General features: G+C 44.3%; 1 protein-coding gene across 7 annotated transcripts in view; it reads right to left on the bottom strand.

Moving 5' to 3' along the window:
* FHOD3 (formin homology 2 domain containing 3) overlaps positions 1–27,907 on the bottom strand; it is a 1,375,152-nt gene that overhangs the window by 787,119 nt on the left and 560,126 nt on the right. For all 7 annotated transcript variants that reach the window (XM_086965361.1, XM_086965359.1, XM_086965360.1 and 4 more), the window contains exon 4: positions 17,938–18,005. In XM_086965361.1, coding sequence (XP_086821487.1) covers positions 17,938–18,005 — 68 coding nt within the window. The remainder of the gene's footprint in view (positions 1–17,937; positions 18,006–27,907) is intronic.

The raw sequence follows: 27,907 nt of genomic DNA, 5'->3' as shown, positions 1-27,907 counted from the left end.
GGGTGGGGGGAGGTGGGACAAGAGTTAAGGGGTATTTGAGAATGCAAGATTTTTTATTGATTCTGAACTTATGGTGTGCAGTATACTCTGTGTTTGGTTTTGGTTGTAGGTTAAATTTGGCATTGGGTGATGCGGAAATGATGTACCGATTCTATGTCTTCAAGTAAATTGGGGTTGGGGATTGCCACGCTCAGCTGGAATGCGAGTGGGTTAGGGGACAAGATAAAAAGGGGGATGGTCAGCCAGTTGATCAGGAGACAATCCCCAGATGTTGTGTTGCTGCAGGAAACCCACCTCGTTGGAAATCGGTGTATGGCGTTACATAAGGGTGGATACAAGCTAGTTGCGCATGCCAGGCACACCACAGGCTCCAGAGGGGTGGGGATATTAGTCAGAAAATCCTCCCCGTTTACTATTCAGGCTGCTTGGGAGGATAAAAGAGGCAGGTATATTGGCGTTTCGGGGCTGTTGGATGGGGAGGACTTTCACTTTTTTGTCGGTATATGTGCCCCCGGCTCTACAGTCTGACACCTTTCGGGACCTGTGTAGAATCTTTTTGACAATGCCCATGGGATTGCTGCTTGTGGGGGGGGGATTTCAATTCTGTGGTAAATGGCGAATTGGATAAGCATCCCGCCCGGACCCTCCCGCCGTCACGACGGTGGCTGCTAAATTTCTTAGAAACCACGGGACTCGCAGATGGGTGGCGCTCGAGGAATCCAGGGGAACGGTATTACACCCACGTTTCGGCCGCACACAATTCTCTTTCGGGACTAGACTATATCCTGATACCGACGTCGCAATTGGCGGCGATTCGGGAGGCGAGACACTTGGGCAGGGGAGTATCTGATCATTCACCGCTTTGGCTTAGAATAGAGGTGGGTCAGAGAGACGTGGGTCGGATAGCCCCCATAAACGCGTGGCATCTTAGAGACCCCGCCACCAAAAAAGAAATCGTACAAACCACGGAACAGTATTTTCAGAACAATGTTGGAACAGTGGAGTCGGGTAATTCCCTGCGGGAGGCTTATAAGACCGTGATCCGTGGGGAGGTATTATAACTGATTGCCGGAAAGAGGAGAAGAGGCCGCGCGGAGGTGGATAGGCTTGAGGCAGAGCTGGCAACACTGGAAAGGGAAGAGTCGGGATAACACCCCGGAGGAGAAACATCGCTTGAGTCTCCTCAGAGACGAATATAGGAGCCTGGCGCGCGAGAGGGCCAGGGAACAGCATGCTGACACCCAAAGCAGGGTGTATGAGCACGGTGACAAGGCGGGAAAGTTGATCGCGTGGCTGGAGAAGGGGGGTGGGGGTCAAGGTTGGTGCCAGAGCTACAGACAGATGGATCGGGCAGAATAACAGAACCGCAGCAGATAGTGTAGGAGTTCTCGGCCTATTACAGCTCGGTGTACGCGGCTGAGGGCATGTACTCGGAGGCCGACAATGCAGCCATGATGCGGGACATACAGATGCCCGCACTATCGGAGGAAAACAGGAAGTACCTGGACTCCCCCTTCACAAATGAGGAGATTGCTCAGGCTGTTAGAGGGGTACACTCCGGGAAGGCCACGGGCCCAAACGGAATCCCTATAGAGCTATATAAATTGAATGCCAACAGACTGGCCCCGTTTCTTCGAGAGATGTTTGGGGAAAGCAGGAGGAGAGGCCGACTCCCGAATGATCAACGAGTCGCAAACATAGTCGATATATACAAGGAAGGTAAGCCTTGGACGCGGTGCTCCTCCTACCGGCCAATTTCACTCCTGAATGCCGAGCCGAAGATACTGGCTAAATTGCTGGCTACCAGGCTGGCCAAGGTGATCACAACAATCGTGCATCCGGACCAATCGGGCTTTATGCCCCGTCGCAACACAGACCTTAACATTCGGAGGTTGCACGGGGCACAGCAGATACATGAACCTGCGGTCTTGTTGTCATTGGACGCCACTATGGCGTTCGACAGAGTGGAGTGGCCCTATTTGTTTGCGGTGTTGGGTAAGATGGGTATAGAGCAGGAGTTCATTGAATGGGTTCACCTTTTATACTCGGGCCCTCTCGCTAGAGTAGTGGTAAATAACCACAGGTCGGAAGACTTCCCATTGTGAAGAGGTACACAATAGGGATGTCCCCTTTCCCCGCTGCTGTTTACGTTGACGCTTGAGCCCCTAGCGGCATGGGTGCGCTGGGATAGGACAATTAGGGGGCTGAGATGGTCACCCGAGTGGGAGGATAACATTTCACTGTACGCGGACGACATTCTGCTCTATCTTACATCCCCCATGGAGTCCCTGATCAGTTTCCTAGACATAATGGCCATATTTGGAAGATACTCGGGCTTCGCCATCAATTGGGGGAAGTCAGTGCTGTTTGTACTGAGCGGCGAATCCCCAGTGGTCCCAGGCTCCTGTCCATTACAGATGGAGTTGATGGAATTTCGATATCTGGGCATATATGTGACCAAGGACTCGAAGTTGCGTTTTGATAATAATCTCGGGCCCCCACTTGCCAGGCTTCGTAGAGATGTTGCTAGGTGGAAGGCGTTGCCGCTTTCCCTTTTGGGTCTTGCGGTACTGTTCAAGATGATGGCGCTTCCCCGTTTTTTATACGCCCTTCAAAATGCAATGGACCCAGTCCCCCCTTCGTATTTCAGAGAAATAGAGTCCCTCCAGTGGCAGCTTCTTTGGGAAGGCAGGCCACGAATCGCGTTTAGTAAACTCACCCTGCCCTGGTATGAGGGAGGGATCGGACTACCGGACCTCCGGAAGTATTACTGGGCCTCTCAGCTGGTGGCGATTAACCATGCAATCTATGGATCTCCAGGAGATCCTGGATACGCAATGGACAGGGGTCAGATGCCTGACGGTGACTACACGAGAGCCCTATACGCTAGAAAGAAACAGCTCCCCCTGGTGGGACCCGCAGCACACGCGGTTCAGGTATGGCGCACAGCTAATCGGCACCTTAAATAGGATGATAAGATTAAGCTTGCCACCCCGTTGTGGAGTTCAGAGAGCCTTGGTTGTCTGTGGAAATCGAAGGGTTTTGATAGATAGGATCTTATCGGGATTACACAGGTCAAAGATATGTGGGGGAGAGATGGAATCCTCACGTTTGAAGCGCTGCAGGAAAGACATCAGTTACGGGAGAGTGAGAGATTCTGATATTTGCAGGTTAGACATGCCTTGTTGGCAAATATTCCCCTGGGGGCCGTGCTTCCAGAGGCCTCCCCATTGGAGGATCGAGTGTTGGACGGTCACCTCCCGACCAAGGCTATTTCACTGATTTATAAAAAGCTCATTAATCACATGGAAGACCCTCTGGTTAAAATTAGAGACCAATGGAGGGTGGATGGCTTTGTGCTGGAGGACGAGGATTGGAGTGAGGCCGTCTCATCCTCTAAAATAGTCACGGTTTGAATGAGACTAAGACTATTCCAACTGAAGATATTACATCGGTCATAAATTACGGGTCCCTGACTGGTAAGGATGGGGTTAGCGAATGATAGGAGGTGTCATAGAGGTTGTGGGGAAATGGGTACATTCATACATATTTTATGGAATTGCGCAGGAATTCAGGACTACTGGATTAAAATACATGGAAAGATCCGAGAGGTGCTGGGGGTGGAAGTGTCGATGGAGGCCCGACGTTGTATCCTTAATGTTTGGGAGCCGACTGACCTTAACACACACAGTAAACAATGGGTGACATTGGCATGTATGATAGCCAAGCGTAACATCGCACAATTATGGGGAGCTAGCCAGGTGCCGCAGGTGGGGAAATGGGAGGAGTACCTGGATTGGTGCATGTTTAGAGAGAGATCAGTGTATGTGACCAGAGGTCGCCCCGGAAAATGGGGAAAAGTTTGGGGTGCGTGGAATTCTTATAGGGGAGCTATTTGTACTCCTCCGTCTGTTATAGATGATGCGGGGGCGGTGGAGTCTCCTGACCCTTGAGTTCAATCCTTGATAAAATGTTTGACATGGAAGTGTATGTACAATTGTTGTGATTGGGCTTTTAGCCTTTACCATTGGCTTGATCAATGGACATTATCCACACCAGCCTACTGGCGTGCACATATGGCAGCACCATCATAAATACAGTCATAAAATTACAAATATGTACACAATTGCTTTTAGCAAAACAACATATAGCTCTTCCTTAAAGGGGCTAATGAGGATTATCACAATGAAAATCTTCTACCCCCAAGGTTTGTTAATGGGTTTGACCAACTTCAAAACTCTTGTCTAGTATGGTAATCTGTGAGGTTGCAAGAAATAAAATACCTGTCTGCAGCCTGCAATACACTGTGACAACAATCCACCGTTAAAGCCATATTTATTTTAGCAAATGGTTTTCACCATAAAAAAGCTAAGCCGATTGGCTTTACTGTAAGTTTTCATAATAAACAGGTCTAGATTTTAGCCTTGGTTACTTATTGGCTTGCCACCATAACCAATAAAACAGTACTGTATTGAGCATAAGCTTTTACACATGGCAACTAGAGAAGACGAAACACCATAGTTATCCAATAATTTAGGAGAAGTTGTTTGATAGCATCATAGTGGTGTATGTGTGATCTTAAAGGGCACACTCCAACTATCACAGTGGCATGTGTGTGACCGAAATGCGAAACACAATTACTTTACTTGCTAAAGAGCCTGGCTTAAACAAACTGAAGACAGACCTAGAAATGGATGCTACAGAACAAAACATTGACAAAGCCAACAGGCCTCGCCTTTTGGCTGTGCCAGTTCATACCTATTGAGTTCCGCAATGTTTTTACCCGATGTTGTCAGCATCAGCAAAAACATAAAACATAGCATTGCTAAATGCACGACGTTTTGATATTTGGGAAGTTATATATTTTCTAATTATTTTAAAACTCATTTTGTGTATCAATTTTTGAATGGGTGATTGTGAAAATGAGTAAGTATTTTGATTGAGATAAAGCTTGGTAAATGACTAATGTTTTGGAAATTGGAATGATTCATGATTTAGTGAGAGCAAGCTTGAATATTTAAATGTATATTTGCCTCGATGGACTACTGAGTAAGTATACTGAAACGTGGTTGGGTTAAAGAATATGTGAGCGAAAGTCATTGAACAAACAAATAATTTTTTGTTTTATGTTTTTCTAAAGGTTTAGTTTTTAAGAACAAAATGATATGCAGGTATTTGGGCAAAACGATATTTAAGTGTTGCATTTGCTATTGCAAATTTTGTCTTTACAAATTCTTTGTATTATGAAAATACCATCTTTTGTATTTGTGAGATATATATATACATTTATTTGTATTTTATCAGTGAAGTAGTAAACATTCTAATTGGAGATTTACAACAAAAACTGTGCAAGGCACATATATGCATATATACACCATTAAAAAAAGAAAAGCACTGCGATGCCTTATTATAAAAGTCGTCTTTGGCAGAGTTTTGCAAAATTTCAGCAACACCTCAATTGCAAAAAATAATACCCCATGCTCTTGCTCATTGCACCATCAGGATTCAAGCAAACCGGGCCGAAGACGGCTGTAATGCCAGAAACCGGTCCCCGGGAGCTTGTTTCCTTCCCAGTGTAAGAATTGGCTTTTGTAGTTTGGTTTGCCCTGTTCCCATCATGCACTGGGACAGGAACAGACTAATTTGCATACAGCCAGGTTCTGAAACTGGGATGGTGCAGTGAGCTAAAAAACGGTGTTGGATCTAGCCCTGATCTCTTGACTGGGTGAGAGCTTTCTGCTTAATTCAGAGACTCTGTCCCTCACCACCCCCTGTTGTAAATAGAAGACAGTGCCAGTGGCATCTCTTGTCACTGAGTGAAATATTAGAATATAGTAACATATTTCTTTAGTGGAGAGCAGAGATCTACTGTATGGTATTGAATGATAATGTATAAAGTGCTTTCTACTCCTGATAAGACGCTGAACTGCTTGAGACAGCACCAGTTAGAGTCTTGCATGGGGTGAAGTACCAAAAATCAGGAAAGATGTATTTGGTGGAGGGCGAGATATGCTGTATGGCACTGTATGGAATCGTTATTTATTTAGCACTTTCTACCTTGGACGAGGTACTGAAGCACTTAAGACATATTTACAACAAGGGGTGGTGAGGGACAGAGTCTCTGAATTAAGCAGAAAGCTCTCACCCAGTCAAGAGATCAGGGCTAGATCCAACACCGTTTTTTAGCTCACTGCACCATCCCAGTTTCAGAACCTGGCTGTAAGAGTGGTCTGTTTAACTCAGACACTCTGTTCATCACCACCCCCTTTTTGTAAATCGTTTTTGGCCACTATAGGTGTGGCAGGGTATACTCAGACATGAGTCCCTTTCTCACTGCTCCATCAGGATTCAAGCAAGCCGGGCCGAAGAAGGCTGAAAGGCCAGAAACCGGTCCCCGGTAGCTTGTCTCCTTTCTGGTGAAGAATTGGCTTGGTAGTTTAGTCTGCCCTGTTCCCATGATGCACTGGGCCAGGGACAGACTGATTTGCATAAAGCCAGGTTCTGAGCTGGGATGGGGCAGTGAGATAAATAACGGTGATGGATCAAGCCCTGATCTTTGGACTGGGTAAGAGTGGTCTGTTTAACTCAGACACTCTGTTCATCACCACCCCCCTTTTTGTGAAGCACTTAAGACGGCATCACTGAAAGCTATTATATGTTGTGAAGTACCAGAAAATAAAAAAAATTCTCTTTGGTGGATGGCAGTGCACTAATGTAAGGCACGGGTGGTTATTTACACAGTGCTTTTTACATCTGACAAGGAGACAGCCCAGGTGAGAGCACTTGAAATATCAGAATATATACATTATTTCTGTTGCCGAGCTATCATGTATAGTATGGTTTGGTACTATTGAGAATAGAACTCAATCAAACGTGCACTGACACCTTGGCCACATCAAAAAATATTACACTGGAAATCTAGCAATTTCTAGCCACAGACATTCTCTCTCCCAACAGCCAGCAACAATATTAAGATTGTTTGGGGCAACCCATTCATTATGTCTTGCTGCTTGCTTGAAGAACCTTGAAAAGAGCAAGATTTCATTTACCAAACCATAGCATTATTTTCTGTGTGTGTAAAAATAAAAGTGGTCGGGTTGTTTTGACTTGGTTTCGAATTGACCTGCTGTTTGGCTGACATTCAGATGCGCTGTTTTGTGAAGGCAAATATGAGACGACTAGTGCCTTGACGTTCCCTCAAGAAGTGACACACAAAGACAGAACAGAATCCAAGTGAATTTATCTGTGTCAAATACTTTCATTAAAAAATAACAATGTGCTATGGCCTCTTCTGGGACTTCAGACTTCTGAGCTTCCAAATAAACCCAAAAACCCTCCAATTGCAAAACAACTACAACTTTTAAGGATGTGCGCCAGGCTTTGGAACACATTTTATATGCAATCTTAGGGGGTCATTAAGATAGTAGTGAATCCGCCACCAGCAGCCTGCCGGTGGTGGATTCTACGCCATCGTGTAGCAATTCTCCGCCCGCTAGATAAGGATGGCGAACAGATTGCTGGCGGATGGGAAGTCCGTCCGCCACGGGACCGACACAGGCAATTGTTAAAATTGACTATTGGACCCGGAAAGCATACCTAGAATAGTGGTGGTGCCTAGCAGGCACCGTCCGCCACATTAAAATACTTCATCCCCACCAGCCTTGAATGGCGGTTCAACCGCCATTCACAGGCTGGTGGGATGTACTTAGGGGGCCAATGAAGGACCCCCTTAAGCAGGGGTATGTTAGTTTTGCACTTAAGATTCCCTATGGTGCCCCCCAACTTTTTCCTGCACCATGTGGCAGGCCCTACGTGGTGCCTGCCACGTAGTGCAGAGAAGTGCAAAACTTGCATTATTACTATTGCAGCGGGTGCTGTAGCCAGCAGCACCCACCGCAATGGTAAACATGCACAATGTGACCGCCATAGTTGCGGTCATATTGTTATTGCACTTGAGGGACTGCTGCCATATAGGCTGCAGGTCCCAATCCCTGTGACAATGGCGGACGGACTAAAGTTCATCTGCCATCGCAATGAGCCCCTCAAATTCTTAGGCATTCAACAGTTACAAAACATCTTACAAAGGCAAATGATGAATTGTGTCTGTGTGTTGAGGTAGTTATCTTTGAATTTCATAATAAAAGTGTGGTGGAAGAAAAGATTTCTCTGTTTTTTTTCAAAAATGACTCGCGACTGGTTGGTATTATATTTAGGAAAATTTTCATACCTCATGGACACATTAAATGCCTGATACTAAAAGTTTCTTTTTGCCTTGCCTGAATCAAATATACTGGTATCCATATTATTTCAACTGTCCAAAAGGTATTTGCTCGAAAAAATATGTTTTCTTGAGAAAATAGATTTACATAATATTTAAGAATGTTTTTATTCATTGTCTGTATGACTGACTGACATCTGACAAGTGCTTTATTAAACTATCCGTTCTTCTTCCCACTCAAGTATCCCCTTCTTGCCTCGCCTATTCATTCCACTCAGTTCTCTCCTTTCCTCTCCTGTAGAGCTTTGAAGTAGCCTCAAGGCAGAGTTAAATTATATGTAAGTGTAGAGCCTATGACGACAATAATGCTATTGCCTGCATTGAAATGACTCTAGTGCAGAGGAATAACTGTCCACAAAAGGATTAATACTGCTACACTGGTTGGTGTGTCAGGGTCATTTAGACGGGTCAATCTTGGTTTATTTTCTGATTAGAAGTTACATTTCTCAGGGTGGTACTGTTTTTTGTTTTATTTGACTGAATGACACATCTGTGTCAGTGATCTTGAGTAGACGATTTGAAGCACCTGTTATGTCAGCAATAGAATATTGATACTGAGGAAAAGAGAAAGTTAATCATTTGGGAGTGGGAGTCTGAAGGCATAGGAGCAAGTGTGTGGAATTCCTATAGCCCATGCCGACGCCCTTTTTCAGGTGAAGGAAAGCAAGTTTTCGTTTTTAGTCTGTCCTTGGGACAAGTAGGCCCAAGCCCCTGCAGCAAAACCCCTTTGGCTGCATTGGCAAGGGCATTGCCTACAGTTAAGGTAACATTGTGGTCATTTTTTTAATGTCGTTTAAACTTGTATTGATGGTTTATTAATCCAAACCTTTTTTTATTAGGGTGAGCCCTCTAAGGTTATGTTGTACCTTCGGACTGCACTAATAACAGTGGTTCTAGTATAACAATGTATATAACCTTGCAAAGTTTAACAATATGAGGCTACATGTAATGCTCCCAGCATGCTCTCTGATTCGATGCAAACATTTGCAGAAGCTTGAAAGCAAGATTGAAGATCCTCTGCTTTCAAAAATAAATGTTCAATGAAAAATGTACTAGGAAAAAAGGTTTTGCTAAACTACTGTAAAATTTAATGTACCATTTCTTTGAAGTATCATTTAGTAAAATGTTAGTATTTCCCCAAAACACCTGTTTCCGCATTATGGGAAACATGAAACTAAATGAACACTGACAAAGCCAATAGGTCTGACATTGGTGGTCAACCTTTTGGTGTTATCAAAGCGCTTTTTGTTTTGTCATTGTTTTTTTAGAACGTTATCGTTGTGGGAGCTGCCATGGCCTCACCATTATAACAAACATTGGCAAACAGTTAAAATATTTTTTGTTTTCAAAAAACATACATTGCCACAGTAGTCCCTGGCACAGAACAAAACTTTTTTGTGTGCTGATATGCTCCTTGTGAAAGAGCAGAATGCTGTCACTCACAGTGAAGCCAGCCAATAGTTTGAATTTTAGTCAAAACAATTGGAGTTGATTAACGCCATATCTAATTAGGGACCCAATTCTTAAAGAAAGCCACAAAAGTGCACCAATGGTATATGTCCTTGCATTAGGGTAGAATTACAGCTTTAATAAATTCACAAGAATTTTCTAAAGTAGGCCAGGAAATAGCACTCCTAGAAAATATTTGTGAACAGCATTTTAGTACCAGCAAATGTGCATGTGTAGATTTCCTCATGCAAAAATCCAATGAGAGTGCAAGCTCACTTTCCCTCCAACCACTTTATTCGCCAACCATAGAAGAAGTCTTACTTCTGCCCTTGTAAGGAGTACATTTCCAACCTGTCTCAGTATGGGAAAAGATCAGAGATGAGCTAATGAAAACCCCTAAATCTTGCAAATTAGAACAAGTAAGAGGCCTATTAGGATGGACCTGCGTCCATCCGCCACCCTCAAAGTGGAGGGACCGTCCGCAGGGGCAGCGGCAGTCCCTCCGTTGGAATTAGGATGTGACTGCCACCCTGTCGGTCACATCCCGTATATATAACATTGCGGCGGGTGCTTGCAAAAGCATGGGGGTTCCATAGGTACCCCCCATCTGCACCCCCCACCTCCCAACCCCATAGGGGCTCGCAACTGGCCCCAAAAACAAAAGACCACATGCTTTTCCACAGCAGAAAAGCTGCCATGGAAAAGCATGTTTCCGCCTGCATCGTAATATGGCTGGCGGTGTCTTGCAGACACCACCACCATATATGCGTACACCCACCGCGGATCAGCGGCGGACCGACTTGCTGTCCACCGCTGATCCCAACACCATCGTAATGTGGCGGTTGTTGTTTTCCCTCACCAAGGCGGTGAATCTGAATCCTCCAGCCAGGCGGTGGCTTCCGCCGGCCAGGAGGATGCGAATTCACCGCAATCCTAATCGGCCCCAAGTTAGTAGGTTTGCACAGACTCAAAAGGGCATTCCAATCCTTTAACTATTGCTTAGCGCAACCTCCAGCCCCAGAATGTATATCTGCATAAAGGTGGTAAAATAAGGGAATTTTTAGTGTTCAAATCCTACTCTAATAAGAGTCCTGGCATAATCAGATAGGCATTCATGAGATTGCTGCCATAATGTGTCACCACACTACATGGCACCAAAGCAATGAGTGGATTTTGTTACAGGACAAGTAGGTTTATGAAGCATCCTGTCCCATGGACAAGTAGATATTTGATTAAATTCCACACCCCTGATAGGAGTCTAAATTTTAAGTAAAGAATGTACAGAGGCCACAAGCCACAGATTTTGAAGGTAACCCTGGTGGAAACATTCACGCAATTAGCTTCAGGGCTCTCCTAGATTTTGAACTTAGTGTCTGTCAGACTTATTCTCAGAGTTGCTTGGACACCCAGACCTCATATGTTTTTCAGTGAACAGTCCTTCCTCTGCGGAATCACTGCCAATAAGAGGGGGACCCTGAGATAAATGGTATATCTGATGAACTTCAAGGATCCAACCCATTTGATCTGCTTTTGAGGTAACAGTTTTAATTCAAAGTTTGCCTGTGGAGTAGAGAACTGCTCAGGCATGAATGAAAGAAGGTGTTGAATGAGTGTATGAAAGAAACAAAAACAGGGGAACCCATGTTTAGCCTATTCACTATAAACCCACCACAGTCACACGTAATAACTACTGAAAATGACAATAGGTGGGCAATCTGGTTAGTGAAATCTAATTTATTGTGAAGCAGTTTAGAAGGTGTAACACACAGTTCTCAGAAATGTATTTAAACAGAGATGTAGTTGCCTGCACGTAGGAGTGAACAAAACTTTTGTAAATGCTGTTTCATCAAGTAGAGACTGTTGGCCATATGTTCAGTTGTTTCATAAAATATAATAAATAAAGTAAATGTTTCCCAACTAAAAGACATGGTCGGGCAATTGTTTACTGAGGTGAACAGTGCACCTTATGTTCTACAGTTATGCATATGCCAGCCATGAAGAAAAAGATTACATATTCAACATAATTAATTAACAAGCATTGGCATAGCCAATAGGTCTCACCTTTGGGACCTCATACGTAATTATGCAGCACAATATCCTTGGTGCAACATCAACTGTTGCATGCCTAAACACTTATAATGTTTCAAAGTCGAGACCTATTGACTATGCCAATGCTTGTCTTACCAGGCCATACCTTTCTGCCAAGTGTTTCCACTAGCTGTAAAAATGCTATGCTTACCCCTCAAGCTCTTACCCCAGGGACTGGCAAGGGGATGCAACGAGTATCATACGACCTCTCATTGCAAGCACGCATCACATACCTTTTATTTGAGGGAATGGCTCAATTAGGAGTTCTGTTTTAATCCCTTATTTCAAGAACAAAGCACTTGTTACCATTAACCCTTCTATTGTTTAAGGAACTGCAAATGTGAAGTTAAGTACTTTTTGAGGGAGATAAAGAACACCAGCAAGAAACAAACATACTTTAACAACAAGTTTAATATTAAAACTATACCTAGCACGTTTTGATTACTCCCTAGAAGCAGTTTAAGAATGAAGTGTACATGCTTCACATGGCTGCTTTAAATATAATGTAATTTTTAGTCAAATCGAAGCTCAGTAACACCTTTGATATACGGAAAATAAATGTAGCTTTAAAAAAGGAAAATAAAAAATGTACTATTTTCATATTTCTTTTTGCTTGTTACTTTGCAGTTTTTGGAAAATAGGCCCTTGACCTATAAAGTAAGGATTATTAAAAAGGCAAGGCGTCACTTCTTGTGACCTCACTTCCTGTGTCGTCATTTGTGATTTGCATATCGTAATTAGTCCCTCCACTGTTTACTCAGCCTATGGGCCATCTTCAACATTGTTTTCATGAACTTGTCTTAATCATCCTTCAAAAATGTTCAGCACATAAGGGCACTTGGACGTATGATGCGGTGACGGAGTGAACCTCACACCACTCAAGTCACCCCCATCTCGTGCTGCCAGAGCGTGCGGCTGAAAATAATGGTTAGTATGCAAACTGTTTAGTAGGCATTGAGAAAAGGCATTCATTAGTCTGAATGAAGTTCCTAAGTGGGTATTTTAGCCGCGAACGGCAGGTATAGCAATGAGAACAACGTCACTGCCGAGGTCACTGTTATTAACTTACAAGACTAGGAAAGGAATGGGCCCATAATGAAAATGTATGATGTAGAACAGAGTGGTGTGGCGGCCGGGCAATGCTGCAGACGTTTGCATGTAGCCGTGTTCAGGGCCGAACTGGCCATAGCGGGCACCAGGCAATCCCCCGGTGCGCTGTAGGGGTGGGGGCTGGATCTGGGCCAGAGAGGGCCGTTTTTGTTTCAGGGCCGTTTTTGCAGCATAGCTGCAAATTCGGCCCTGTAACACAATCGGCTGAAAACAGACCCCGGCAAAGAGCTCGGCGGCACCTCCAACCCCCCAAGTGGGATGGGGGAAGGGGGGGATGGACGGCGAGCAGTTTGCCGGGGCCGGTTTTGGTTCCCAGTCCGGCCCTGGCCGTGTTTATTTTCGCTCTGAGCGCCGGGTTGGGGTCGGGATTGAGGGGGGGGGGGGGAAATCTCGTGAGGGAGACAACTGGAAGGAGGGATCCCCTGAGAAAGGAGCGAAGCTTCTTTCCTGGAAATTACAAAGGAAGGCAAACACGCTAACACTGCATTCTTGCTCAGGTGGAAAATATTAGAATGTAACTGATTCTTACTGTCTGGGTATTTGCTCTCAGTCATTGCTGGGGCAGATTTATTGTATTGTATTGTAATTGCATTTATATAGTGCTTACTACCCCTGACGAGGCGTCAAAGCGCTTTTTCGGCGGGTAGCATGCTACTCCGGGACCCATAGAAGATTAGTTTTGAATTAGTATAGTGAAACATGCAAGTACATTTTAAGTGGTGGATAGGTTAGTCAGTTATTTGGATTTGGAATGATAGCAGAAGGATAGAGAAGGAAAAAAAGGTTTGTATTTAAATAATGCTTGTTACCCCCGATGGGGTGTTGAAACATGCTATTCAGGAAGCCCATAAAGGATTAGTGGTGAATTAATATGGTGAAATATGAAAGTAATTTCAGTGGTGGATATTAGTCAGTTATTTGGAGTGAGAAGGATAGCGGAGGGATAAAAGGGGAAGAAAGGTTTGCATTCATATAGCACTTGATACCCCTGATGGATGTTGAAGCGCTTTTCTGGCAAGTAGCACGGCACTCCGGAACTCATAAAGGATTAGTGTTGAAAATTAGTATAGTAAAATATGAATTAATTTGAGTAGTGGATATGTTATTCAATAATTGGGTAGAGAAGGGTAGAGAAGGGTAGGTGGCGGGATAGTGAAGGGAAAGAGGTTTGTATTTATATAGCACTTGCTACCCCTGACGTGGTTTTGAAGCGCAAGTAGCACGCTACTCTGGAACCCATCTGGATTAGTGTTGAATTAGTATGGTGAAACATGAAAGTGATTTTAGTGGTGTATATGATAGTCAGTTATTTGGATTGAGAAGGGTTGGGGAGGGGTAGAAAAGAGGGAAGAGTTTAGAAAGGTTTGTTTTGGGTGATCGGTATAGTAAAAGAGGTGTAAGATGATGCAAGGAGGGGTAGAGAAGGAGAGAGTCTAGAAAGGGTTATTTTGGGGATCATAGTAGTGGTATGGGGTTTGGGGTTAAATGAGAGAGTGGATGTAGAAGATATATTGAGCGAAGTATAAGCTGACAAATAGGGAAGTGCATTGGAAATGCTAAATTAGAAGAAAGTGATAAATATATAGACCCATAAGTACATTGAAAGTATATAGATGCATAATTGAGGTATATATATTGGGCAGCATTTCTGGCCCTGGATAGTCTCGAACAGGCTCAAACAGGCAACTGCCCTTGTCCTCTCCGCCCTTAGCCTCTCCGCCTGAGTTGAGACGCCCTAAGCCTGGCCTTTTATAGCCCTAGAAATCAGGTGACCCCGTCAGTCAATGGGAACCCTAGCCCTAACACTATCCAATCACAAACCCTAGCCCTAAAACTCTAGAACCAATAGGAGACCAGGACCTTACAGCCAATCTTAGCCCTAGTCCAAGCACCCAATCAATTCGAAAACCCTAATCTCTACGTACAATAGAGGCCCTAGCCCTACCAGTAGTCCCACTCCAAGTCCACACAACCAATGGCACAGGATGCCCTTGTCCCCACTTCCAATAGAAAGTCTACCCCTACTCTTAGTCCCACAACCAGTCCAGCATCCAATCACATCAAAGCCCTAATCACTACTTCCAACTAAAAGTCTAAACCTAGCCCTAGTCCCACCCAAGTCCCAACAACCAATAACACAGGAAACCCAAGTCCCTACTTCCAATAAAAATCCTAACCCTAGCCCTAGTCCCAACCCTATATTGGTTTCTGGATCTGTGATTCAATCAATTAGAACACTCAAATACCCAACCAATGAGGACACTAACCCTAATCCAATAGAAACATCAGATACAACCACCAATCAGTGTACAAATGTACCAAACAATATCAGACCATATAAGGTCCCAGCGACCTCCGATAAGGTTTGCTGGCCAGGGAGTTGGAAGCTGCTTTTCCTGTTCAGAATCTCCTAGGAGACAAACAGGCTCAATCCACACTTTGGACTTCTGCAGGTAAAGAGCTCACTTACTTGAAATCTAACAATACTATTTGAATAAAACTTTACTCCCTCTACTGGCCAAAAAACGAAGTGCACAGTCCCTAGTAAACACAGTTTAACAGCTCACAGAAGCACCCACTGGTGTAGAATATCCCTTTGCTGGGGGTGGGGGAGGCAGGGGGGCTGGTTTCACTGGCTTGTGAACACAAAATGGTGGCTGGGGTGCACTGTTTTAACATACAGGTCTTAGCACAGAGCAAAGGAAAAATTTGGAGGGAAAACTAAGTCATCAGCAATGAGAGGGAAAAACTACAGAGTTTGGACTGCAAATCCCACAATTCAACACATTAAATGGAAGCAATCATGGGCAGGAAAAAACACACGTTTAAAACACAAAACAGGTGATAAATATCCAATCGCAGGCAGGTTAAAACTACAATTTATGAACTGTAACAACCACAGGCAAAGACAGAAATCACAGAAAGGGAAAATCGCTTTTTTTTATTTTGTTTTGGGGAAGAGACAATGCTAGTCTGACTCCTTACCACTTCCTGGGCTCTGCTCACTGCAATCTGGGGCACGTATGGGGAACTACAAAACAGTGTTGAAATGCACAATAGCCAGTTCTTTCAATATTTAAATATTAGACAAACATTACTACCCATATTAGAAACATCACAGATCTGCCAGACTTTAACCCACTCGAAGTTAAATTGTTATTCAGAGATATGGGGGCAACACAAAATATTCTAGAGGAAGAAGAATTGGAAGAAGCAAAGTTGGCCCCAGAGAAATGGAGGAAGCTGCTCAGTTGCACTTGAATCTGCTAATATTCCTCCATCGAATCGACTTTACCCCCTACAGTTTATGGAGATGCAGAGGATCTGCACTCCCCTCTGTTTTCTCTTTGGAGGAACAGAGTCTGATTTTACCCAATGATCTGGTTAGGCCCCATTTTTTTCTGGGTTATCTGGCATATGCTAGGCAACGGAACGGGTAATAGACAATAGGTCTAAACTGGCACTTCGACATTAGTGACATTGGTTCTAAGAGATAACTAAGAATCACAAGGGGTGGAGGAAAGGATGCAGGTTTTGAAGAGATGCCTCACTGAGGAACCCACAACATATAATGCATGCAGATGCCTGCACAGAGACCTGAAATTCGAGGGTCAAGGAAGGCTAGTCCACCGAGGGATTCTCATTATCCCTTCCCCCTTCCACAAATAAAAATAATTTAGCATGCATGGCCGCCATACCTCAGCGTTGCAGATGAAACTGCCGAAGTGCTTGAAACGCGGTCATCATCATTTCCTAGACACTGGTTGGTTCAGTGTAAATACTACTACCAATGCTTACAACATAAAGAAAAATGTGCAGGTTTGTTTTTAACAATGTATTTGAATGCTGAGCATATTAAGCTGTAACATTCACAGGTTAACAGACGTTAAATAATGATGCGAGGTGTACGGGAAGACCTGGCACTTGTCTAGAAATCGAAACCAGTCTTAATTGAAATAGCCACAAAGTGAATAGAGTGAAAGTGGCTAGTCCATCCATTACTTCACCAAGCTGGCGAGTGGTGCGCGCTTGGGAGAGCAGTCTTCACTTTTCAAGCACTACACTCGTGCTTGTGGCGCGCGGCTGCTCGCTCCTGCAAGGTGGATGCCGCCACAAGCACGAGAGCATTGCTTGAATAGTGAAGACCGATGGCTAAAGGCCTTCCTAGAGCAGCGCATGCGCGCTGCCAAGACGAGGCCTAACAATGGGTAAAGTGGAGCCTCTTAAAGTATTTAGTTTATAAAATAACACAGTTAATCACCTCAGGTAGAAATGTTACATGTTTGCAGTGCACTTGTATATCCTAATGGAGTTTCCAAATAATTCACGTTAATTTAGCATCTGCCACCCTGCTAAAAGACATCAAGCCCTTCTGTTTAACATATTACTACTAAAACACGGATAAAAAAGGTAGGGCCCAGTTCACAGACATGAGAGGTAGAGTGCAAAGTATAGTGTCTAGCTAACTATAAATTGAAATTAATTAGGAATAGTTTGCATAAGTAGTGTAGAAATTATGTGCCAACGGATGCTGCAGAGGCATCACTAGATTTGCTTGATGTAGGTCTGTCAGAAATTAACAATTTACAGAATGTTTTAAAATGAAAGTTTACATTAGCAAGAAATTTTTGTGTCATTGTTCAAAAACGGGCCCAAACAAAAAGTTGCATTACTCAAATTTAAAATATTCAAGAAGACATTACTTCTTTAAAAAGTACTATTTTTCCTGTGACTGGTGAGAGGAACTTGAATGTCTTGAACTATATTATTAAATTAGTTAGTTAGAAGATCAACTTTGATACTAAAATCCATCTTCAAATCAACAGTAACATCTTGTGATCTTTTTAAATCCCTGAATCTACAAGAAGGAATAAAAATCTTTTTTCTTTTTTAATTCACCTAACCTTGCAAAAAATGCTGCTAAAAGGATTACATGCACTGATGTCATTAACAGTAAGCACCTTCATCACCACATTATGAAAAAAGACAAAATATGCTTTCTTTCAACTTACCTGAAAAATTTGCTTTAATGAAAACAGTGCTCGCCTCAACTCACGGCCATTGGAGTTGTAAAGTTTTTCTGAAAAGGAAAGAAAACATTATTGCCATAACTGAAGCTCCCGAAAACATAACCAAATGATAAAGCAATCTTTTTATTGAAAGCAATCGTATATTACGTAAGAATGAAGTATGAAACATAGTAACATATAAAATCTTTGTGTATATATTCAGGTTAATGATACATAATTATACAAAGGAAAATAGATATGTACAAATTAGAAAATTGTGCTTTGCGCTCAGGAAGTGGTGAATCATGGCACCGAATTCCACAAGCGGTCTATGGCAGGTCCATTAGTTTGAAGTAACTAGATTTATATATTTTTATTAAATTGGACAATACTTTTTATTTTTATGGCATGTGTATTATTTTCTTAAGCTGCACAAGCATGCATATGCTAAGGTATATTGTTTATTTGTCTTTGCATTAACACATACATGAATTAGAATTATATACGATTAATTCCTACGAACATTTATCTACCTGAGTGCTAGATAATGAAAGGGGAATATCACAAAAAGTGTCATATATATTTGTAGAATGTATTTTGTGCATTGCGAAAATGCATATCCACATTTCTTCACTCTGGTCCTGGTTCACAGATAAAGATGGAAGGTCAGGTTGGCACTGTTAGTGCTGTTCTGCCTCCTGCAGCCCTACCCACTTTGAATTCATTTCATTCCAAAAGCCACGTTTTTGGGTTAGGGGTGAGAGAGTGTGACAAGAGCATTCTCAAGCCAGCAGGTCCCTGCCTTTACCAATGTGCTCTAAGCAGATGCTCAGTTCACAAAATGTTTGCTGTGAATCACTCTTATAGTACTCCTGCCTTACTCCAGAATTTAAAAATCATGTAACATTAATAGTTAGCCAGATATACACTGCAAATTCTGAATTCCAGCCAAAAGCCACAAGTGCACTATGGGGCTCATTACGATCTCTGGTGGAAAGCCTCCGCCCGACAGGCGGAATCAAATCAAATCAAATCATCTTTATTCGGTTTTCAGAGAAGACCATAAAAGAACAATAAAAACATTTTTCCAATTAAAATACATTAAAACATGTTAAAAAATTGATTTACACATTGATTGCATTCATTGAGACATAATAATCACTCAATATTAAGATTGGGACGGGGATTGATACAGAATTTTAAGAAGGAAACAATCGATTTGGCATATATTTCATTTTCCAGCATTTGCAAGGCTAAAAAGGCTGGACGGCATGTTCGAAGACCCATAATCTTTACTATTGGAATTATCCAATAGGTACGGGGAGCCGCGAAAAATTTGCAAAAAAATACTGTATGAATATTACTTTGGGTGTAAACAGAATCACAGGGACAGGGTAAAAGGTGAGTCGACCAGTCGTTTTGTTTTGGGAACGAGATAAGCCGATAAGAATTGTCCAATCTGAATCTGGTCAATAAAAAATTTTCAAAATGGTTCAGCTCATATTTTAAATATGGCTCTAACAAGAAGGAGGTTTAAATAGACAGTAGGTGTTGAACTGAATTTTTGCCAACTTCTTGAGCCAGTCTAAGGTCTCTCATATGTGACAGACATGATCTTTTAAGTTCTTTTTTTGGAATTTTAGAGATCGAAGTAGGGTCAGAGAAATAAGTCTGGATGCCCAGATCGTTAAAAAACACTTTTACGTATATTCCAGCCATCTTATTTTGTGCGATTTGTCTAGTGACATACAGTCCTCAATAAGGGCTCTAGTTAGTAGGCATTGGTCATTCGTCCAGATGCGCCTCCACATCATTATGGGTTGTATTTTTAAGATGTCCCAGATGTAATCCATGCCTAGTTCCAGATGGAACCCGTATGTCGTAGTGCTTCTGGGGACTGAGAGGAGATAACGAAAGAAAGAATTCTCCACTCTCTGTAGGTCGTCTGTATTTGAAAATCCCCATACACCCGCGCCGTAACTGGCAACGCTGATACATTTGGCCTGGAATATTTTTAACATTTCCTCGGGGGCTCTCTTCCCAAGTTTTTGGGCAAAGGCGGTTAGCGCTGCTGTAGCCCTAAGGAAAGATAGTTTCCTTGAGTCGATGGCTTTTGTCCATGTTAGTTTGCTATCTACTAAAATTCCTAGGTAAGGGTAGGAAGTCGTCGTGTCCAGGGCAGTGTTATTGATGTATATGTCCTTTTTTTTTACTCTTTCTCCTTAACCCCGCAGTCATAGTAAAAGTTTTCTTTATGACTACTTTTAAGTTCAAAAAGAAACAGGATTTTCCCCACAAACCCCATTTCCCCATAGGAACTTGTATTACGGCCGGTTGTTGGAAGGAACCCGAGCTCCCATAGAGAACAATAGGGATCTGACTGAAAAGTGTTTGGTTGTATCGTAATCTGCGGTCGGTACCGCCAACCGCGTATCAGTCGGTCCCGAGTGAGAGACGGTGTCAGGCAGAGGAAATTCCGCCTGACATTTTAATGAGCCGCCATGAGTAAACCTAGCACTTCTCCATGAGTAGACCTGGAATTCAAGAGTAAGCCATAAGAACTACAAGCTTACATCACAAGTCATAACAAAGTCATTGAGATAAAAAATGTACCTTATGTTAATTGGCACAAGCGTAAATTAAATAAAATGAATTATGAAGCAGACCCTAAGTATCAAAAACAAAGCTTAATGATAGCTTGACAACACAAGCACAAAACAACATTTTTATTGAACCATTCTAATGTAATAGTATAGGTTAGGGCACGCAAGTAACACTTACTCATGGCAAAAGCTTTGTGAATTGGAAGTCGTTTAAACTCGACAGTTTCAACAAACTCTATAAATTATTTTATATCTACAGAAATTTGTTAATAATGAAGGCATCTAGATAACCTTTCCTCGCCACTTATTTAAATGGAGGTATGTAATATGTTGTACTGATGATTCTCAATGTTATTTTGTCAGTGTCCGACAGGAGTTTAGTGACTTCAAAGAGGGTTTTTTACTCATTGTTTCAGCCATAATGATATGTAAATAGTCTTAGTATCCAATGATATCTTACATTGGATCATAGAACCGACATTTCTTTATTTTCAATAACCAGTCATCACTAAAGGATTTATTGGAAGCCTTTCATTGAGGAAATTGACTTTTTTGTATACATTTATAATGTGACTAACAATAGTTTTTCCTCTTCAATGGATTCTGTAAATGATCTGTCTCAGATAGTATCTTCAAACCTCATTTTCATCCGAAACATTAATTAACCTGAAAAGTGATGACAACACAATTAGCATCTTTTGGTGACATCTTGCAGAGATGGACTAGAGGAGTGACACAAAAGAACTTTGCGGAAGTAGGAAGAAAACATAACAATAATAACCCATTTTAACACTCCGGCTCAGATCCACTGTGGAAAACGGAACTTCGAAATCGTATCTCCTCCAATATGTGGGAAGAAGTGAACTCAAAAGCTGTGTACGAGTACTTGTAATGAGGATCAGTGGATTTAAAATGCCAGCTACAGTCGGCTGTTCAGATCAATAGCAATCATTTTAGAAGATATCTGCCTTAGAGATTTTGACCAACCCATTATCACACCTCCATTTTGTAAATTTGTGTCTATGTCCTCATCTGCCACCCTTACCAACACCAGATATTTCAGAGATCCCGTCTGTAGTAGCCTACATGGAATTTACTGTCTTGATCAAGTGCAAAGTAAAACGTTAATAACAAATGTAAATGCACCCCAAATTGCCCTAAAAGATTCCACACAAAGTACACACCTCAAGAGCTAGAGCAAGCACGAAAGTCTTAAAGCATGAAAAGGTTTCAGGAACATCTAAACCAGATGAACACGTGGGATCAGTGTGGTTTGAATCAAGCTGAAGGTAGGCATGCCACACATGCCCCCAACCCTTGTGCAGAGTCATCACAGCGCATCCAGCATTCACTACGTGTTTATTTTAAACATGTGATTTCATTCCCCTGCCTCCTTGGATAACTCAGTCCCTCTGAAATGAGGGCTAAGCCAAGAGAGAAACGCTTAAAAGAAACAGTATCAGCTGAATAAATTCACCATACCAAACTCTGCAAAGCTTAAGCCAGCATAAATGCTGGCACGTGTTGCCGGCACACATCTGGGCCAGCACAGATGGGAGTTATTCTGTGAGCTATACCTTAGTGGTGATCTCCATGCTTCCCAAACGTGCCCTGTGCCTTTAAATCTCTAATTCCACGATTAAACATCCTCTTCCTTGAAGGCTCATTGACATGTTGGACTATACATTACACTACCCTTGGTGGTCTCATTAGGAGACATTTGTAATATTTGGGGGGAAAGAAATGGACAGCGTGCTTTGTTTCCTGCGGAAAAGGCCGGGTTTGCATAGATCTTGCGTAGCCTACATGTGCGCAAAGGAACCCAAGAGCACAGGCTTTCTTTCTCAACTGAAATCTGAAGAGCAAATGGGATCCCAATAGTGCAATCGATTAAAAGCTCACCCATCAGAAGTTGAATATTAAATCACGCCTCTGACATCGGATTAGGGCTTTGAGAGTTGCACTACGCACTAAAGTGAGAGCTCACAGGCGTGCGGGTATGGTGCATGGAGCACATTTATGAACTGGTGTGGCATAACTACTACTCATACACAGAAGTACAACCGGCTCAGTCAAAAATCTCCTGTCTTCTCATTGAGGGACGTCCATGGCTGCATGAGCTGGGTACCACCAGATGGTCCATGAGCATGGAGAGTGTACGTGACTTATATGGTCAATAGTTTCATGTTTCCCTCTAAACAGAAGAGGGACACTGAACTTCGAGCCACACAGCTCCAGCGGTGGCTTGTATGCCCTGATTATTTCATTGTCCACTTTTATCACCTTTTTGCAGAGTGACTGGTTATTTGGCTCCTGCCGAATGCCTGGTGGCAGAAACATGTTGACCTAAACACCGTAGGACATATCTATTGAATCCCTATCCGTCTCGCGTTTTATCTATGTCACTGTTGTTGTGAAGTCAGCACACCAGTAGTTGGGAGTGGGCGGAGCTAGGGGGCCAGAGGAAGAGGAGGAGCGGACATAGGAAGGGGTCAGTTAGAGTAGGGACGGGGAACTGAACACACGTGCTAATAAAGAGCTAAGAGATAAGTCGGTGTCCGTGTATGATTGATGTAGGACACGACAGCTGGCGACGAGGGTGGGATCCAGCAGCAAGCCCACCCACACGAGCCCCGTCCCGCGGCGTGGAGCGTCCAGAGCTCCGCTGCAACTGCGACCCTGAGGCGTCATGGGAGAAGCCTAGGAGTGACCCAGCAGACCCTGGAAGCGGGAAGAGCCGAGAGAAGAAGAAAGCGCAATGTGAAAGCGCCGAAGCGCCAGAAGAAAGAGCGCCGAGTGAAAGCGCTCCTGAAGCTCCGTGGTTGTGGAGCTAGCGCGATCGCGCGCCAAGAAGGTATTCAAATCTCACCCCCTGAGGCGTGAGTCCTAGAGAGGAACAGAAGTGCCCGCCGGGATTCGGCAACTGGCCTGAAGCTCGCCCTGCGTGTGGGGCTGGAGCGTGGAGCTAAAAGCGCCTACCGAGTGCCCACCTCGGCGGCCGAAGCGCAAGTGAGAACGCCCACCGAGTGCCCACCTCGGCGGCGAACAGAGCGGAGCTCGCCCCTTGCCTGGAGGCTCGAGCGTGCCCACCGGAGCCCACCCGGCGGCAGTAGCCGTGAAGATCACCCCACGTGTGAGGGGTGGACAAGAAACAATCAAAAGCCAACCGGGAGCCCACTCCGGCGGCAAGGGACGAAGAAAAGAAATCTCACCTGCAGCAGCTACTCTGGCGGTGGATCGCGGCTGAAAACGACGAGTGGTGAGTGGAAACTGCAGTCCCGAGTGAATGTGTGGCTCCGGTCGAAGGAACGAGCAGAGACGACCCAAATCTCGTTGAAAACGAGATTCCCGGCGGCCATCTTAGAGTCAGGCGTCTGAGAAGGACAACTCTGTGCAATACAACGGCGGCCATTTTAAAGTCAGGCACCGGGAAAGAAAACAAGCATTGGCAGAGTGGATCAAAATAAACATTGGCAACTGTAAGTGAAGCAAGCATTAGTGACTAACAAAACAAACATTGACACATGCAAACAAACATTGGCAAATGCAAGTGAAGAATAAACAAACATTGGCAACTGTAAGTGAAGCAAGCATTGGTGACTGTAACAAAACAAACATTGACGCATGCAAACAAGCGTTGGCGAATGCAAGTGAAGAATAATAAAGCGCTGAAAAGATGACAAACAAGCCCATGCAAATGCAAGAAGCAATCTAAGAAGACAAGCATTGGTAAAGGAAAGTCAACAAGCATTAGTGCCTGTAAGGACAAGTATTGGCCAAGAGTGAACAAGCATTGATACAGGCAAACAAACAAGCAGTGGTACATGCAAGTAAACAAAAATTGATCCACACAAATCATCAAGCATTGACGCATGCAAATCAACAAACGTTGGACAAACGGAAACAAGCATTGGCAATGACCAAACAAACACTGGGGAAAACAAGTAAACAGGCACTGGTGCATGCAAATAATCACACGTTGGTACGCGCAAGTCAACAAGCCTTGGTATGTGCAACTACACAAGCGCTGGTAAATGCAAAGCAGTAAGCGTGGACAACGGCACGTGGACAACACTGCACAAGTCTTGGCAACCAAACAAAACAAGCACATGCTAACACGAGAGTGTATCAATTAACAAGCAAGAGCAACCACAAGAGTGACTCAACGAACAAGCATTGACAAAACAAAGGTCCGCACGGGTGGAAATGCGAACAGTGAGATATGCAAGCGAATGTACAGTGGCGAATGTCATGAAGTAACGTGCGTCCATCAAACAGAGGAAGCAACGAACAAACATAAACAAAGACAAAGCATAAGTGATTACAACGGAATCAGCAACGAGCACGAGCCAATGCGCATGTGGGGTAGCCAATGAACACACACAACAAGCAAGTGTCGCCAACCATGGACAAATTCAAGGGTGCAATGTCGACCGAACACGAGGGCACTGAAGGAAGAACTAATGAGCAAGCTCAAGCTAGATCACAAACTGAAGCACCTGAAACCCGAAGAAAAGTGGACAGCATAATGCCCCGCGTCTACGACCGATCAGGACCTCCTTCTCTCAGGGCGGGAGGAGACGTAACCCAATGTTTCAATCCACACCTTGAAGTATCGCCCCCAGTGGTACGGAGTGACGATTGGAGTCAGAGCCTCAAACGGCACTGGTGGCTGGAAGCTTTGGACGATTTCTTGAAAGCCGACGGTGAGCAAAGAGAAAGAAAATGTCTGGTGTTACTCCTCCATCTGGTGGGCCCCGGGGGCCGATGCCCAATTAGAAAATTTTCCAGGGAAGAAGCAGACATTTATGATAAACTCCAAGAGGAACTCTGTGCCCATCTCAATGCACAGGCAGAGGTGGATCATAATCGCATGGTCTTCAACACAGCACGGCAGGAACCAGGCGAACCATTGCCGCATTTCATCACGCGGTTGCAAAGTCTGGTTCAAGGCTGCCATTTCAACACGTTTACGAATGAGGATGCTGTTCGGCTCCGAATAATTGAAGGCTGTGAAAAACCCGAAACAAGACACAAAATACTGAGAGGACATTGGTCGCTAAAAGAAATTATCAAGAAAGCTGAAATTGGAATGCAAGTCCAAACAAGAGGCAAATTGAGGGATGTGCATCTAAGTACAAAACTTCGAGATACCTGGGAAGGGAGAACCCAAAATTCCAACAAACACAAGAAGAGAGAGAGAGAAGGCAGACCAGAGAAAAGACAAAAAAGACAACGGAGGAGACACAGTAACAAGGAATACTCAGAGTCAGATTACTCAGCGTCCGGCCACTCACATCCATCCTCTAGGAGTCCCTCAAGGAGTCAGTCCCCGCATAACACACGCTACTCTGACAAAGAGGGAGTGTCCAGTGGGACAGATTGCACTCCTGGACAAAACGACATTCTGCACAACCAGTGGGTGAGAAAGACAAACCATCGAAGAAGGGGCTGCAGTGGTCAGCACAGGAAATCGACGCCGGAACACCAATCACCAAGGAGCGAAGATGAGTCCGAGGAAACAGCTGGCAGGAGGACACACCACCAACAGATCAGAGATACTAGATCACCAAACACTTGTGGAGGAGAACCAGATCACACAAGACGGACTGGTCCCGCACACCAACAACAAGCAAGAAAAGATCCATACAGTCATGGGCCCCAAAGCATCCATGGGTCCCGAAACAACGTAGAAACAGAGCGTAGATGGGTAACATCAGGCGAGAAGGACGAAGCGGCAAAAGCCTGGGATCAAGCACAAAGAACACGCCCAGAATCTTCAAACAATCTCCCAAATGAGACAACATTGAAGATGTTCCGACAAAGACACACGGAGAAGCTTCGCAAAGACAATTCCGAGACGGAAAGCAGCTCGTCACGGACTACCCGGTTCCGAAGACCACCTGGTAAGACATTCCCAAAGGAACATTCACAGAGGAAACTGACGGAGCACCACTCTGATTCAGAAAGCACGTCGGTCCGGTCCTTTGAGTCGTCAGTATCGTGGTCCCGACAACGACCACGCGCAACATTCTTAAAGACACATTCTCAGAGGGAAGTGAGAGAGGACCCCTCTGACTCAGATAGCATCTCGGTCCGATCCTTTGAGTCGACAGAGTCGTGGTCCCGACAACGGCCATGGCGCCCAGCACCTGAACACATCTGCGAACCAAGGGACACTTTTCCCGTCAAGAGCAACGTGTCTCACACCAATGTCAATGCACACTCGATCACTCCACCAGACAACCTGCCACATCGAGCACAGGTGTATCGCGACGGAAATACTACACCGTCACCCCGGGTAGGGGCGGCAAGGTTGACTCGAAGGTCCTGGTCCTGGTCCTATAAAATGGAAACAGATATCGTGGCCAGTAGCACTCCAATGAAGACGGACCAACCAGTTGATCTGCAAAGGAAGCCGGACACGCCAGGAGAGCCAAGTCATCATCGGATAAGAACGAAACACACAACTACCCAGCCGGTTCCAAGGCTTGCCTGGTCTAGGCGCGAGCAGGAGTGGGAGAGGCAACCCGAGGCGACCAATCAATCTCAGAGTCATACCAAGACTGCCTCCCCAGTTCATACCCCACCGGCTGGCATCCCAGACTCGAAACAGGAAGACAGTGTTGGTCTCGACCTGACAAGGCAAAATGAAGCAAAAAATACATACAGACACTTGGAAGGGAACTAGAGTAACATCCCCGTGGAAAAGAGGCCGAGCGTCACGTGAGCAAGAGTCACAATGGAGGACAGACTGCCGATATCAAACTGAGCTCACCATAGGCACCCCAGACACTGAAGGCCCCATCCCTCCAGACATCAGCAACAGAGCTTGTCTAGTCAAAGACGAACTATTGGCGAACACTCATCACGACATACGTCCACCCCAGAGACTGATAGTGGAGATGGACTGAGAAGTCAGTTTGTTTGTTTGTTTTGTTACAAAGGGGGGAGATGTTGTGAAGTCAGCACACCAGTAGTTGGGAGTGGGCGGAGCTAGGGGGCCAGAGGAAGAGGAGGAGCGGACATAGGAAGGGGTCAGTTAGAGTAGGGACGGGGAACTGAACACACGTGCTAATAAAGAGCTAAGAGATAAGTCGGTGTCCGTGTATGATTGATGTAGGACACGACAACTGTGACCACCAAATAGTTTCCGTGGACCCAGACTTTTTTAAATCACACCCTTCACTCCCCTGTGCACTTTGCCCTTCATTCACGGCGTCTCTACGCTCATCTTCCTCCCCTAGGGGAGTCGAGCCCACACTTCTGTGTGAGGAGGGAACCCAAATGATGAAGCATGTCACCTAACGGTGCGTGAGGGTTCTTGTTCTGAGGGAATCTCTCCCCCCCGTAGGTCTCCATAGGACGCC

The sequence above is a fragment of the Lissotriton vulgaris genome, chromosome 4_1 (genome assembly GCF_964263255.1).
Source record: "Lissotriton vulgaris chromosome 4_1, aLisVul1.2, whole genome shotgun sequence".
Taxonomy (NCBI): Eukaryota; Metazoa; Chordata; class Amphibia; order Caudata; family Salamandridae; genus Lissotriton; species Lissotriton vulgaris.
Note: the sequence above shows the minus strand (reverse complement) of the source record. Positions and strands in the feature narration are given on the sequence as shown.